Here is a 15,475-nt window from a genome sequence, read left to right as displayed (position 1 = left end):
AATTGTACTCTGATATGTGCTGTGTCCCGTTCCATGCTCACATTGTATCAGTAGGCCCACCTGCCTTGGTCTTCATGTCGGACTGGCAGTATTGAAAATAAATGAATAAATAAATACATAAATAAATGAATCAGCCGTGAAGCCGTCAGAAGGCGCAGCGATGCAGTTTGGCACGCGCATCCGTGGAATTATGCTCGCGACTGTACATAGTGCGTAGCGTGAGTTTAACACTCACGTGAACTGGTGTTCGGCTTACTTTGAAAGGTACTCGTTAGACTGCTAAGGCCCTCGCTGACATTGGTCATAGGCGTCGGGCGAGTTGAAGCTGCTTTTGAAGTAGTCCACAAGAAAGCGCAGCGTGCGGAGGCGGGCGTAGCTGCCTCCGCCGCATCTGTTCGTCGTGTCGTCCATGTTAATGCCTACGGCGAGGATGCCGTACCGCAGGCTCGTCAGATTCCTCTTTAATGTGCACAACTGCAGGAAAACAGAATGACATACTCAGTGACTCGTATGTTTCAAAGAACACACATACGCAAAATAGATTTTGAACTCAAGTATGGTATACCAAAGCGCGCAATAATAAAGTTCTGGTTGCGATTTCCCGGAAACAGAACTATCGGTAGTGTGAACGCGCAGGAGAGAGGTAACACGGCACGCGCACTCGGTGGCCGCACCATGCCCCGCCAAATCTCCTGCGTATTTGAAATCATGCAGCAGTCTAAATACCTTGCAGATATTAATGCGCTGCTTATTTAAACATTTAAACTTAGTGATGTACAGTGCTCAGGTATTGAAACGCGAAAATTTAGGGCTAAGTATAGTGCAAGTACTTTTGTTTCCAGCGTCTACAGTCCGTGTCAGGCCCCGCCACGGTGGTCTAGTCGTTATGGCGCTCGACTGCTGACACGAAGGTCGCGGGATCGAATCCCAGCCGCGGCGGCTGCATTTTCGATGGAGGCGAAAATGTTCGAGGCCCGTGTACTTAGATTTATGTGCACGTTAAACAACCCCAGGGGGTCGAAGTTTCCGGAGCCCTCCACTACGGCGTCTCTCATAATCATATCTTGGTTTTGGGACGTTAAACCCCAGACGTTATTATTATTATATTAGTGCGTGTCAGATCATCGTAATTTTGACTTGAACACTTATATCAGAGCACATATTACCCCTAGCAATCAGATTTGCAGCAACACGTCGCCTTTAACACGAGCAGTTGCTCATAGCCGTCCTTATATTTAAAGAGAAAGAAGAAAAGATACCGCATTTCAATCCATGAGTACTGTACTATTAAGCTAGAATTTCAGCAGAAACACATATGGTGGATCCCTTCCTCCTCCGCACCTAAAAAAATTTTTTTAATGAGCAAGAGAAAGAGAGAAACTTTCTGTCCACACCTATGGTCTTCTGCGATTGCACACACACGTGCTCAGTAGGCGGGCGCTAAACCAACCTTGTGGCGATACGATTTGCTGTTATCGTACGTGAAGACCGTTTGCGATTTCTCGCATGCTGACAGCACGCCTGCATGCGGAGCCTCAACGTATGTCGTGTTGCATTCCGGGTTCTTGCAAACCTGCAAGAAAAGAGCATGAGCGCACGCAGAGGCTGTCCTAGTGAAACGTGAAACGCCGGCTTTATTTCGCTGTACGAAGATTTATCTCGCAATCTGTATCGTCTGATCACATGGTTTTGAAGATCCTTATGTGAATCTTATAAGTTTCACATGGTTTTGAAAATCTCAGAAATTACAAAAAAAGTGAAACGTACAACGTTGCTGACTAACCAGAACCAAATAAAAAAAATGCGTATTAGTGATGAGCTCAAAACACTATGAAGCTCGACAGCTCCAAACACTATCACGATGGTGCATATAGGCTGGTTCGCGCTTCAGACAGACAGACAACTCTGTGCCAGACTCAGATTACGCTTGGGTAACGAACTCCTTCAGATATATTGAATGAAAGTACAAAGCTACGCTATTAGAAGTGTATAATATCAATTGTGGGGGGTTTACCGTCCCAAAAACCATGATATCCTTATGAGGGACACCGTAGTGGAGGGCTTCGAAAATTTCGACCACCTGGTGTTCTTTACCGGGCACCTAAATTAAAGTACACGGGCCTCAAGCATTTTCGCCTCCATCGAAAATGCGCCCGCGATTCGACCCCGTGACCTTCGGGTCGGTAGTCGAGCACCATGACCACTAGACCACCGTGGCGGGCGAATTATTAGAAGTTTCGACACGTTTGTTTGCTCCTTCACTAAGAAATTGTAGCAGAGCCGGTAAACTTGTAAACACCACACATTTTTAACGCGGTATCGTTAAAGAGCCTGTCTCGCAGAAATTCCGGTGTCGGTGTCGGTGACGGCGTCGTGGTTGTGAGCGAAAAATCATCATCTTGTCCGTGACCAAAAATCGAGATAGATGCAAATAAAATAAATAATAAACATTTTTCGGTTTCGAGTGAGAACCGAACCAGGGCTGTCTGCGTGGTAAGCAGGTGTTCTACCACAGAGCTACGCTATTTCATGAAACTGCTTCGAAAAAAAAAAATACACTATATGAATCATCGAAAAAGATTCAGACAAAATACATAATAAAAATATTTGGCTTCGAGTGAGAATCGAAACCAGGCCGTCTACGTGGCAAGCAAGTGTTCTACCACAAACTACACCATGTCTTGAAACTGCTTCTAAAAAAAAAAACGCTATATGAATGTCATGTAGTGGAAGAAGTCTCCTTACGCATGTAATATTACGTGGCAGAAGCGTAGAGTCAGGCCAGGCGTCAAAACATGTGAATTGTGCAACAAGTGGGGATTTTAAAGACCCACCCATTACAAAGCGCTCACACATATTTAATCATCCATCGTCAGCAAAAACATCAACAAAGTGAACAGCTGCGTAGGATAGTGTGTTGCCTTACGGGCGCATAGTGAACCCTTTGCTGATTCGCAAAATGAGTCCTTACGGCACTGTTTAGGCATGCACCGAGAACTGAAGCTAGGCTAGCAGTTGAGAAGGCGATGCGAACGTGGCCCGATTAAACTATCGCGTTCTACTCTTGAAGGCGAAACTGAAGCGTCCTCTAAGTTTCTTAAATGCGAAGCATTTCTTATCGAACCTAGGGCACTTTGAGCGTTTCTATCTATCTATCTATCTATCTATCTATCTATCTATCTATCTATCTATCTATCTATCTATCTATCTATCTATCTATCTATCTATCTATCTATCTATCTATCTATCTATCTATCTATCTATCTATCTATCTATCTATCTATCTATCTATCTATCTATCTATCTATCTATCTATCTATCTATCTCTCTTATATATCTAATCTATCTATCTATATCTCTATCTATCATCTATCTATCTACTACTATCCGCCTACGTCTGGGTGCTCTCGTGATCGCCTCCTTAGCTTAGTTTAGACTAAAATTATTGGCATGGGAGGGTAAGAGCGTTTTAGGAATATGACTGTCTGGTCATGACATGAATAACGTGAAAATTCTGTCGCGTACGTCGTCAAACCCTTTCCTCCAGGCACGTGAGGCACATATCCCTATATGACGGGCCCCGGCAACAGGGTATGCGCCGCAGGTGATTGACCGTTTACACCTTTCTAGGAAAGGCGAGAAGAGACATTGGTAATTTAAATGCGAGAGCGTAAAGGAAAACCGACATCGGCAGCGTTGACCCGATGAATGCGAAGAATAAAAATCAGGATCGTAGCAAGAATCGAACCCAAGCATTCTGCGTGTTCTACCGCAGAGCCACGCCACGTCTCGAAACCGCTTTGGAAAAAGACCCTGTAACGTCGGTGCAACGTCAATTGTGGTTGCAGTTCTGGCTATCTAGTTTTATAACAAACCAATAAACATTTTATATGTACTCCTATGATACAGGCGTCATGCCCGGTTAACGTCAGCTGTGGTTCCATTGTTAGCTGAGCTTTTATAGCATTGTATTAGACATTAGATCTGTATCCCAATAATTCAGCAAGCTATAATCAAGCGTTTCCGGACCCCGGAGGAATACGCTAACAAATATTACGCACGGTATTCACATCACCACACCGTAAAGTGCACTTAGTTTCGAAAATACTGACGTCTGCGCTCAAACGTGAGTGCTGACGTTACGTCACACTATAAGTTACCACGCCAGCGTAGTTGAACTGCCTGGTGTGCACGCAACTACTACGCTTACAGAAATACGAGGATCCCCCTCGCAACGCTTGGCTCAAAGCCAAAAAATGCAGCAGTGACAAATTCTCGCTGATTGCTTCCCATAGAACCGCTTCCGACAAGGCGTGGACCGTATTTATTTATTTATTTATTTATTTATTTATTTATTTATTTATTTATTTATTTATGTTTGTTTATTTCAGTATACTGTCAGCCCGAAATGGGGTTCTTGCAGGAGTGGGTACACTTAGAGAAAAACAGCCAACACACAGAAGTGTTACAGTGTAAATGTAGATGAAGACGGAATCGCATAAGTCTGCACAATTCATACATAGATGTCTTGACAGATAAGTAGCTGATGGCATACACGCTAAACACAGAAATATACATAGGTTACAATATATTCACTGAGGTTACAGCATCGTAGGATTCATCTTATGTTACAGGCATAGGATAATTTAAAAACAAGCATGAAACTATTTAAGAATCAATCTGACAATGTCAAGCATCTAGATCGGTGTTGCAATGGACAGCTCGGCGAATTCTAGAAATTTTTGTACGATCGTTTGCAGCACCGTTGAGACGTATAGCGCATTCCACTCACGCACGGTTCAGTTTATCGCTACTGCACAAGTCGTACGTTAAAATGCTTAATTATGCATTTTTTCACCAAAATTTAAAGCTAAATCAAACCAATCTTTTGAGGATGGTTTAGAATAGCATAGCATAGCCAAGTACAGTATAGCTAGGAGTGGGAGAAGGGAAGTGATGTTGAGGAGGAGAGAGGGTACAGCATAGCTTAGCGGAGGGGAGTGGAGGAGGCAGGCGAGTTGGAAGTTGCAGACATGCTAGGGAAGGCCACCAGCTCAGCTGTTCACTCAGTCCTCATATCGCTAGTGCTTAGCTACCCCAATAGTTTTCTAACAGCGGAGCTGCTTAAGCCGACCGCAAGGTGTCTACCCTGCCACAAAACTATCATCATCGATGAACGGGTATGTGCCACAGAATTTGGGCAAGTCCCACTACTCAACGCTACGGCGTGGCCTGTAATGACCGTGAAAACGAGTAGAGAGAGAGAAAGAAAGAAACAGGTGTTGTGAAGGAAAGAACGATATAAAGAAAGAAAAGGAGAAAATGCTTGCCGAAAAAAAAGCTCTTCACGAGGCGGAATTCGAACCCGAGGGCCCGCGATCCGAAGGCGATCGTTCCAACCACTCGGCTATCCAAGCACGCTAGCAAAGCATAGCATAGCCTTGTATAGTGTAGTGTATCAAGGAGGTGGGAAAGTAAAGTGAGCGTGAGGGGGAGAGAAGTGATGGTGAGGAGGTTGGAAAGGAGAAGGGGACAGAGTAAAGCGTAGTACAGAAATAATTAGAAAGAGAGATAAAGAAATGCAGAAAGAAAAAGAGACAGAGAACACCAACGAAAGAGAGAGAAATAAGTAGAGATATAAAGAAAGAGAAAGACAAACATTCTTGCGAAAGAAAATTCACGAAATAATAAAACATGGCTGATCCCTCCGTCATAGGAATCGGTATAACACGAAAGTGAAACGTATCTACACAGAAGTAGTGCTTATTCTGTAATGATATATGAGAGCTTGTACAATGTCTATTCGTGTTGGGCAGCAATAGCACCGATTGGCGTGGATGCACCCATGTTGACGCGTAGTTCGTAGAGGTCCTTAGCTTGAGCCGCAAACGCCTGCGTCCCGCTGGCCTCTGTCTCGCTCCACCATGGTACGACATTCGCCCGTGGAAATCCTGTCCTTTCTGCAACACGTATTGCAGCAGTTTTGTTAGTCGGTGCTCTCGCAATCCAAGCATACGGCGGCGGAGAAATCCCGTTGGTGCATGTGGAAGCTGCACTACTCCGATGAGCCGGCGCACGCTCGCACGAAGCGAAAGGTAAAGAACGTAACTGCGTCTAGGATGCCTCGGCGACGCCAGCGTGTCCCTCGCTGGTATCGAGACCCTTTAACCATGACCTCCGATATCGCACGCAGTCTCGGAGTAAGCGCTAGTAAGTGTCTATCGTGATGCATTACTTCTTTTCACCTCACACAGACAGCGGCACCACCCTCGTTCCGCCCCGCCTCTCTTCACCACCAACAGAGAGCACCGTGCGAAAGAGAATGCGCGAAAGATATAAGGTGCGTTTGTGAGGCGTCCACATCTGCCACGCTAGCTTAGTGTGTTTAGTGCCGGGCGCTTACTGTCGCGGCCGCAGCGTCGTGGGTTCAATTCCCAGCGGCGGATCTTTTTCTTGGTCTTTTAGGGGCGTAGCTCCTCTTAGTCTAACCTTGTCCCATGTCAGGCGTAACCGCGGCAGTATCTCCCGAACATATAATAGATGACGCTGTCCCATAGAGATGCATCCAAACTGCAGTTGGGTGACGATATACTAGATGGCGCTGTCCCATAGAGATAGAAAAAATAAAGTAAAAATAAAAAAGGAAAAAGAAATAAAGAAATAAAAAACTAAAAATTAAAAAATTAAAAAAATTAAAAATAGAAAAATAAAAAGAGAAGGAAAAACCGAAAAAGGAAAAAATAATCAAAGCGGCGTATCGCTTTGATTACCGCTGGGCGAAACCACTGAACATTTCACGGTGTACACATAATTGCTTCAGGAGCTTCGCCCAAGCTCTTCATCATTCACCCGTGGATATGCTGTAGTTTTTTTCTTTCTCACCCGTTGGCGTCCTTTTTATGATCGTCATATCCGGTAATGGAAGTACTTGGCGGAAATCCGGCATAAAACACTTTCGTGTTAAAAATTCTTCTTCACGCCCACTGGCGGAGACATCACGCGCAACCACCGCTTTAAAGTGCATAGCCTGGCTGCACCCAATCGTGTCAGACTCATGGGACGTCCTGAGAAAGTGCGTACTCCCGAGGAGGAAGCCGCGCATGAGCGGCGATGGGCCCGTGTGCCGTTGTGCAAAGCTTTGCGCGACTTAGTGCAAGCATTAAAAATTTTTTATCTTACCTTTCTTAGTGACAAACATACAAACATGGGTAAGCTGGTATCTTTAATAGCAAACAGCTGCGCGCTCTGTCACGGAAATGATGAAAAGCGTAAACACAATACAAACGCTGGTGCGTTTGCGGCTTCCGTCATCGGTTCACTGGTGTTATTAATCATATACTGTAGCATTTGGCTACTGTCATGCCTTTCTTAGTTTCCGCAGATATCGCCATGTCTGGCCAGTGTTTATTGGTTGGAACTGAGCACTTGTTCTGCTCTACTAGGGAATTTATCGGCGAGATCACAATATGTGGGCTGTCCATTTCTGATCGCGCCAATTGAATTGAGTCCGAACAGCGGTGATGACTATCGGTGTCGGTAAACCAGCTGTATCCAATCGGGTCTTGCTTAAATAGGTAGTTCACTTGCGTACTCTTACAGAATCGCTCCACTGTTTTCCGCGTGTGTTTCGCGCTGTGGATGGTTTGCCTTCTTTCATGAAAATAGTATAGTTCGGAGATGCAAGTAAATATCATACATTCTTAATGTAAACCTTAAGCCTACTTACTAATACCTTGCGCACATTGGAGATAATAAAGCCCGTTCGCCAAGCACGTGAATCTACTTTGTCCTCTTTCCTTTGCTCCCATGTTGGCCTCCACTTATGCCGGAGAACGAGCGTTTTACTATTAAACCTGTATTCATTAAGACACAACTAGGTGTCCGTGTTTATTTACGACATCGACAAACGACGACGTCACCGAACTAAAGCAAGCAAGTCGTCTAAACAGAGGCGTGCACGTCAAATGAAGAGGCGGTACGGCATTGACAAGGATTCTCTCACCTCGGCCACGCTTCCCAAGAGAGAGGGTGGGTCGTCCACACCGCACAGCGTGTCGAAGGTGTATTCACCCTGGTTGTCGTACGTATACCACTTGCCGTACAAGGGAACAGTCACGAACAAGGTTGAAAACGGCTTCTCTTGGCTGGCAAACTTAGACAGGGCATCATGCTCCAAGGTCTGCGAGTTGGCAGTTTTGGCAAGAGCAAGTGCCAAGTATTACTAATCTCAGTTCGAATGATGCGTACGGCCAACAATGCGCTAAGTGCTTTCCTGCAACACCCCTAAACATTCTTGAAACTGCTCAATGACATTGTATAAATGCGTGTGGTAAACCAACTACATTTTCTTTTCTGATATTTTCCTTGAGCCTTTTTGCGTGAATGCAGAGACGTGTTTTTCGAATGCGTCTGTCATCGCAAGGCGTTTTCACACACCTAATTCTATTATGTTTGTGTCATAAACTGTATGTTATGAAACAGCTTGTATAATGCATCTCATACTCTGGAATGATTTCGAATTGATAGCATTACATGCTACGTTTTTCTTTTTTTTTTCAGATGACACGTTGATATTTTTTTCAATTGTGTGCTATTTCATTTTGCTTAAGCTTCCGCTTTGTACGAAATGTTTTGTTCATCTTGTTTGTCGCCACTTTTGCAAAGTGACACGCTATGCATATTTCTTTAACCATATGCTGTTTCATTTTGTGTAATGTCAACATTGTGCACAATTTTTTTCTTTCATGTTTGTAACCACTCCTGGTAAAGGTCTCTCATGAGAGGCTGGCGGTACTTTTCAAATAAATAAATAAATAAATAAATAAATAAATAAATAAATAAATAAATAAATAAATAAATAAATAAATAAATAAATTACGTTGAGCAGTTGAATCCTTCGAGTGCTCGAATGAGAAGAGGAATGGAACAGAATAGATGGCACTGAAACCACCATGTCGGAGTACCAGCATGGTGGGACGCGAAGTTTGTGATATCGCGATTATGTCATCAGCCCATCGCATGTCGATTATTTCGTTATTCATGCACCAAGGCCAAATACGTTACAGTGTCGTCGTTATTACTTTGAAACAGGTTAACAGCCTCGTGATTTTGCTGCCTTGACGTCATCAAAGCCGCCGTATTGGAGTACCAGTACGTTAAGAACGTGCATCCATGACGCCAAGTACAAGCTATCAATGGAAACGCTGGTACCATTTTCCGTCTCCACGTGGTCCGTCTGTTTCAAAAAGTTAAACCAGTTCAAGAAACACTGCATTGCTATTTCTTGATAGCGATAAAGTATTCACCATTACACTCTTAATCGCGCAATGTGGTCACACTAGCACCGACAAAAAGTAATGCATCAACAATTTCCATGCCAATAGTTCTTTGTAGCACAAAAACATTTTGTAGATTCAATTAAGAATTTTCGTATAGAGTAGTTACACTATTGGACTATTATTGATGTAAATGAAATTAAGATAACGTGTCCTGAAAATATGTTAGAGCGTAAGCCTACGGAGACGTTGTTGGTTCAGCTCTTGCTGAACTTCCACTATCCCAAAATGTTTTCTGCGCCTGGGAGAGTAAAGCACGTCTCCAGAGCCATAAAATATGGGCTGCAAGATGCTTCGTGGACGTGGCTACTCTTTAACCAACACCGTTTCAAGGCCACGAATCCGGTCACTTAAGCCTGAGTAGGCTGCTACTTACCATGCTGTATTTGTAGGGATTCAGTGTTTTGTACTCCTCCGGTATGTTGGGCGCGTTGAGGAACATGGGAGGCACGATGCGACATGCATATCCGGCGATGAGGTCGTTTTCCGACAGGTGTGGCACGGCAATCAGGCCGTGGAGCGGCAGTCCGCTGCTGCAGGGTGTCGCAGGACATGCATGACGTGGGAGACAAGAAAATGTACGATTGCGCTTGCAGGAATACAGCGAAGTGACTCACACGTGCGTACCGTGAATGCGCAGCGATACAAACGCCGCCGTTCGTAATGCCCAGCTGCTACCTGATTATTACGCTGCAGAATACATAGCCGAAATCACGCAAATCTAGTTTCACGGTATCAAACGTAAGTGGTGACTTCGTAACAACAGTTCGATGCCATGACATATATGTAAAGATGGACGTAATGTGACGTCAGGAAAGCCGCCTAGTCGCTGTCTAGGACATGGCAGGTATACACTGTTTCGAGTTCTCAAGTAAGCTGACAACACAGGACTGCATGTGGACGAAATAACAGACGAAGACACGTGTATCGTATGCACTATCTGCAGTCTGCGCAGTGCCGGCTCGAAACTTTAGCTGATACGCATTGCTGACTGACGGAATGCACTTGCCTTCTTTTGATGCTTTCGGCATGAGTACCCGTGGCTTAATAAAGCTGTGTATTTTCCCCCTGGCATTCGGTGTACCATGACTACGACGTAACACGTACAGTCTCCGTCTCTTCTGTCGTCCACTTGTAGTCTTGCGTTGTAGGCTTAGTTAACGATGACTCACGAATTAAGTGCTAGGAGTTCTGATCGCCTGCCTATGTAATATTTTAGCACGCACATTTTTTGGTACATAACTGGTGTCCATAGGACCTATTTTGGCATAAATTTATAGTTCCAATATCAAGAGCTTTGATTTAGTGACCATTTGGCTTTCAAACTTTGTTCGTAGCTAGTCACGAAAGGTTGGGTAGTAGGCTCGGATTTCACGATTATGAAACACATTTGTATACATACATTGAGAAACTCGCTTGTTTACTCGCTTTCCTGCGTACTACTACAGTTAGCTGACACAAAATTTACACTCTGCTCAACAACCCACTACGAACATACATGGATTGCCATGGCACGTACTGGTTCAAAGCGGCACTCAGTTGCCTCATCCACTGGCCGCTGTCGTTCAAATACATTGGAACTGTCAAAATAGTGTACACGGGACGCTGGGCGCTTCGCTTATCTTGAACCACGTCGTACACGCGCTGAAATTAGAAGAAAAAACGAATACGGCTTAAGCTTATTGACTTCGCGCTGCTCTTTCTTATGACATATCTGAACTTGCTATACGTCGCGGCTGCGACTGTTAAGCTAGGAATCGCTTGCAGAATAGTTTCTATTTCCTTTGACCCCCCCCCCCCCCTCCACCTCCAAAAAAAATAGATGTTCACCTTCAAGTTTCTTAACACGCGTTTCAAAATGCGTGTACCGAAGCGTACATGTCCAATGTCGACGCAGCCAAAGTGCAGAATATTCCTATGCAACAGATTCGTCAAGTCAGCCTGCACCTTCGATGAGTCGTCTGAGAGCGCTTTGTTTAAGGCGTCCTTTGATCTGGAACAGTAAAACGCGCAATACGCGCGATTATGTGCAGTCCACGAATGATATATTACCGATGGGACAACTGCGACATACGAAACACAAGCAATCGGAACATTTTGCAGCGTTGTTCCAGTATAGTTACAGAACTTTACGGTCGTGAGTAGGTAGGAAAAGAAAGCTTGACGACCCTTCCAAGCATTACTGAACATGCAGTGGTCCAAGGTTGATCAGCTGAGCAAGTGATCTAGCTGAGTAGGCTAAGTGAGCAACGAATCTTCGATGAGAACTGTATGATGCCGTCTAAAGAGTGTGCGGCCGATTCGTCGCAAGTTTAGAAATATAAGGCTGTCATTTTGGATGCCTTGTTAGCAGATTACCACATGCGTTAAATAATGCTCGTCGCAATTGTTGCATATTACAGCGTCCAATGTGTATCTACATTCTTACATGAGCATTCTGGGTAGCTTATGTGATATCTATTGAAGCTAACTGTTTGGGATATAAATGTATCCCATGTGTTACCCTGATACTGACGCTCATGTAGCCTTATGATGGTGCTTAGGAGACAGCTACTAGTCGCGTTTTAAAGCAGAGTGGGGTTTATTTAGTGCTCACTAGTGCTGGAGGTTACAGCCTGCTGCAGATCCATGTCTCAACTAAGGTCACCATGGCACAAATGTTTAGAAACAGACGGCATATGACAGAACTCTCAAATAAAATGCAATTTTAATTCGGTAATGACAGTCAACCTTGCTAAAACCAGTAGGGTGCCACGAGCCGTATGAAGAAAACAGACCTCAGCGACTAGGCTGGCATTACAGATCTTTGTTACTCTACCTTAAACGGTATTTACCTGCCGTGAAACGTACGCGTTAAGTTTATGGATTACTAATCAACTTTGTTCACGGGGAGGCTCGCACTTACGTACTTTGTGCGTCTTATTGCTTTTTTTTCCTCTTTCTCAATAGGCCGACTCGCCTAAACCCACGCTACCAAAGAAGCGCCAAGCTCAAGTCTGAACTATTTTCCTAGAAAATACTTGAATCTTAATTTGCTGTGGCCCTAATATACTTAAAATGCATTTTGTTTTATACATGCTACGTACTGTCGAAAGATGACATTCACAGATAGGCGCCATAGCACTGCTCAGTTGTGCTCAATGACAAAACATCTTGTAACCAGGTGTCCATGCTCTACGACAACGTAAGTGTTTTAGCCCAAGTGCTGCTGTTATAAAGATCATATGACTCACAGGTCACATATCAAATAGCGTATGATAACCGATAAACGTTCATGCAATCCATTATTTTGCAAAATATGTAGACTATATTTATACAAGCATTTTACTATTGTAATAGAAGCATAATTTTTCTGGCCATACTCGTCATAGCTGTACGCAAATGCCGCCCCGTACTGAGTCTTCACATGTTGCGTGGCTAACTCCAGGAAATAATTGAAAGTGTCTTTGTAGGGAGCAGCCAGGTCGTAAGTTTCGTCCTTGAAGAACGAGTCGTAGAACGTGAATTCGCACAAGCCGTCATCCGGGGCCACCACGCTACGGTTCACGAAGTGGTTGACAGTGCATAGGAGAGTCGGCCCGAGTGACGAAACATCTGAAAAAGAGAAACCGTCGCCATAGAGTATTCAAAATTCAGGTTCTTAATTTTCTTTAATTGCGATAATACCTATATGGACACTATCGGCGGGTTTTCGCCTTCGCCGTCGCGTCCCTGTCATGTTCCGCATAAAGTCCAAATCGATAATATAATCCCGCGCATCGTATGTTGTACGCGCCAGTGCGTTCAACCCCAGCGCTTGCGTGCGCTGGGGATGAAAGCGACTGAAGCAGGGATAAAACGAGCCGGCCATCTCCATCGCACGAAAGTGCAGGCAATAACATCGCCCCGCGTGTGAGGCCTGCAGTCAATGGCTCCTCAAGCAGAGAGGGAACGCTCCGGCCGTCTTTCGTCGGGCGAAGGAGCGCCGGTGGGATGGAGGGGAGGCTGCGTTGCTCGAGCAGCAACTGCGAACTTTCATCGTAAGGGCGCAGTCAGGAGGGCTGGCGCTCGCGACATCTCGACAAACATCAGGAGACGGCTCGTAAGCATGTTGTAGTCTCAACGCTTACTTCGCGTTACAAGACTGACAGCACGAAAACCACTTCGTTCCCTGGAGCGGCCGTATTCCCTTAAACCAGCGTTTTGTTGAGTTACGCCACATCAGATATAAAAGAGTAAGCTGCTAGCCTTACTTCACGTAACATTCCAATTTGTTGCTATCGCATTAATTGCTTCTACCTTGCGGCGAAACTGACATTTTAGTGGCACAAACACCAATTGGCATTCTTGTTTCTCTACCAAGAACTTCCGGTCGATCCCCTACTTCCGGTTTTCTCACCTACGAACCTGGGTTGCACTTGTCCGTGTTTCTTCTGTGTCATTGTGTGCACTTAGCACATGCCAATCTACCTGACAAGTATGAACCATCTCGTCCAGTAGTAAGTTTTATTGATACATACATACAAGGCACAATTCTCAAAACAGGAAGGTGACCTGAGGTTGTAACGAGCAGAGTGGCAGTGTCCACATCAGTAAACAAGTAGTAATTTGATCAACGTTATACTTATCGAGGGGAGGGATTATCTTGCTAACGCAAAAATTTTACTCGTTCTCTTGACATTTATCAGTTGGCGAACTGTGAGTGTTTAGGCCGAGCTGGTAAGAAAATACAGGAATTGTATACCACAACGCTTTATAGGCATCATGCAGATAGTAGCGGCCCCTGTTACAAGTGATCCATAAGAACATTTACGGCATCTGGCGATCACTAGCAATCACTGGAAATCAACGGCAATCTTACGTTCCGCTTTGTTACGTTGACGGTTAGGATTTAGGAGAGGGTTCTGTGCCATTGAAGCCCCCCCCCCCCCTTACAGCTTTAAAGGGCCCCTCACCAGGCCACATAGCAAATTTTAGTTAGACGCTGGAAGTTGTTGTGTGCCGAATGAAGACCAGTATGCCGTAGGAATTTTTCAAATCGGTTCATTACGAGCTGAGAAAAACAATAATTTGTAGCGGCGCGAAACCATGATGCGAGGAGGCGAGTTTCAAACCCTTGCCACTCGCCCCGTGTAGCCTTAGCAAGCAAATCCCTTCCCTGTCCTCTTCACTTGACACATACGCATGAACACGTCATGCGCATGCATGGTCACGTGCGCATGACATGCCCGAGCACGCGAGCGGCGTTGCACGGCCGCTACATTTTTTTTTTTTTTTTATGTAGCGGCCGTGGGCGTTTTGTCGGCGTTCTCTGTGGTGTACTGCCTGTTTCTGCGGGACGGGGCATGAAATCTGAGATATTTGTACGGGCACGAGAGTGGCGGTTTCATGAGCCAGTGCCGAATTAACGTTTACTTGGACGCGGTAGAATAAATGAGCATAATGAGTGCTCGAACGCGGCAGAACATTACTTTTGTTTCCAGGGCTGGCGTCTGCTCGATGCGCTAACCGCGGGGACACGAACGCATGCGAAATGGAGGCACATTAGCCCCGCATCTCGCTGCAATTCGCGAAAAAAAAAATGAAAAAGACGCACACATTCTCTTTCTGTGTCTCATTATTTCTCTCAAGTTTTATTAATCTATTCAAGCAACAAATTACAAAACTACACATGTCGTGTCAAATAATTATCGCAGTGTCACGTGCTACTGTTGGCGACGTCAGAGCACAGTCGTCCACGTAGAGGAGCGACGTCACAGCACTACCATCTACGTAGGGCCATTTTATCATGTACGTCATCCCCTCATTCTCTACAGCGCGCGACCGCGAGAGGAAGGGCAAGCAGCGTTCACCTTAAAATTTGACCCATTTCCGCGGCGCGTAGCGTTGCAAATTTTGGCAGACGCGATCGTGAACGCCCATTGTATGCATTGCGCTCATTAGCTCAAAATTGTCAAACCTGGTGAGGGGCCCTTTAAAAATTGGGGGACGCTTAAGCTTCGCCTTTAAGAGTTGAACGCGATAGCAATATCCTGCCCCTAGTGCGCACTTCGGACAGTACGAGTGTTTAACAGAATGCGCGCAATAAGGTGTGTGCCTTATGTAATGGGTAGCATGCTTTAAACCAGGAGCTATTATGCGCGAGAACCTTTTTCGAGGCT

General features: G+C 45.0%; 1 protein-coding gene across 1 annotated transcript; it reads right to left on the bottom strand.

Moving 5' to 3' along the window:
- Nucleotides 1-240: 240 nt before the first annotated feature.
- LOC119392809 (uncharacterized) lies at nt 241-9,919 on the bottom strand. The gene is made up of 4 exons (XM_037659764.2): nt 9,712-9,919; nt 8,003-8,179; nt 1,451-1,573; nt 241-474 (listed from the first exon to the last, which is right to left on the bottom strand). The coding sequence occupies exons 1-4, from the start codon at nt 9,775-9,777 to the stop codon at nt 280-282; spliced, it is 561 nt and encodes a 186-aa protein (XP_037515692.1). The 5' UTR covers nt 9,778-9,919; the 3' UTR covers nt 241-279.
- Between the last annotated feature and the right edge of the window lie 5,556 nt (nt 9,920-15,475).

This window comes from Rhipicephalus sanguineus, chromosome 5, assembly GCF_013339695.2.
Source record: "Rhipicephalus sanguineus isolate Rsan-2018 chromosome 5, BIME_Rsan_1.4, whole genome shotgun sequence".
NCBI lineage: Eukaryota > Metazoa > Arthropoda > Arachnida > Ixodida > Ixodidae > Rhipicephalus > Rhipicephalus sanguineus.
Note: the sequence above shows the minus strand (reverse complement) of the source record. Positions and strands in the feature narration are given on the sequence as shown.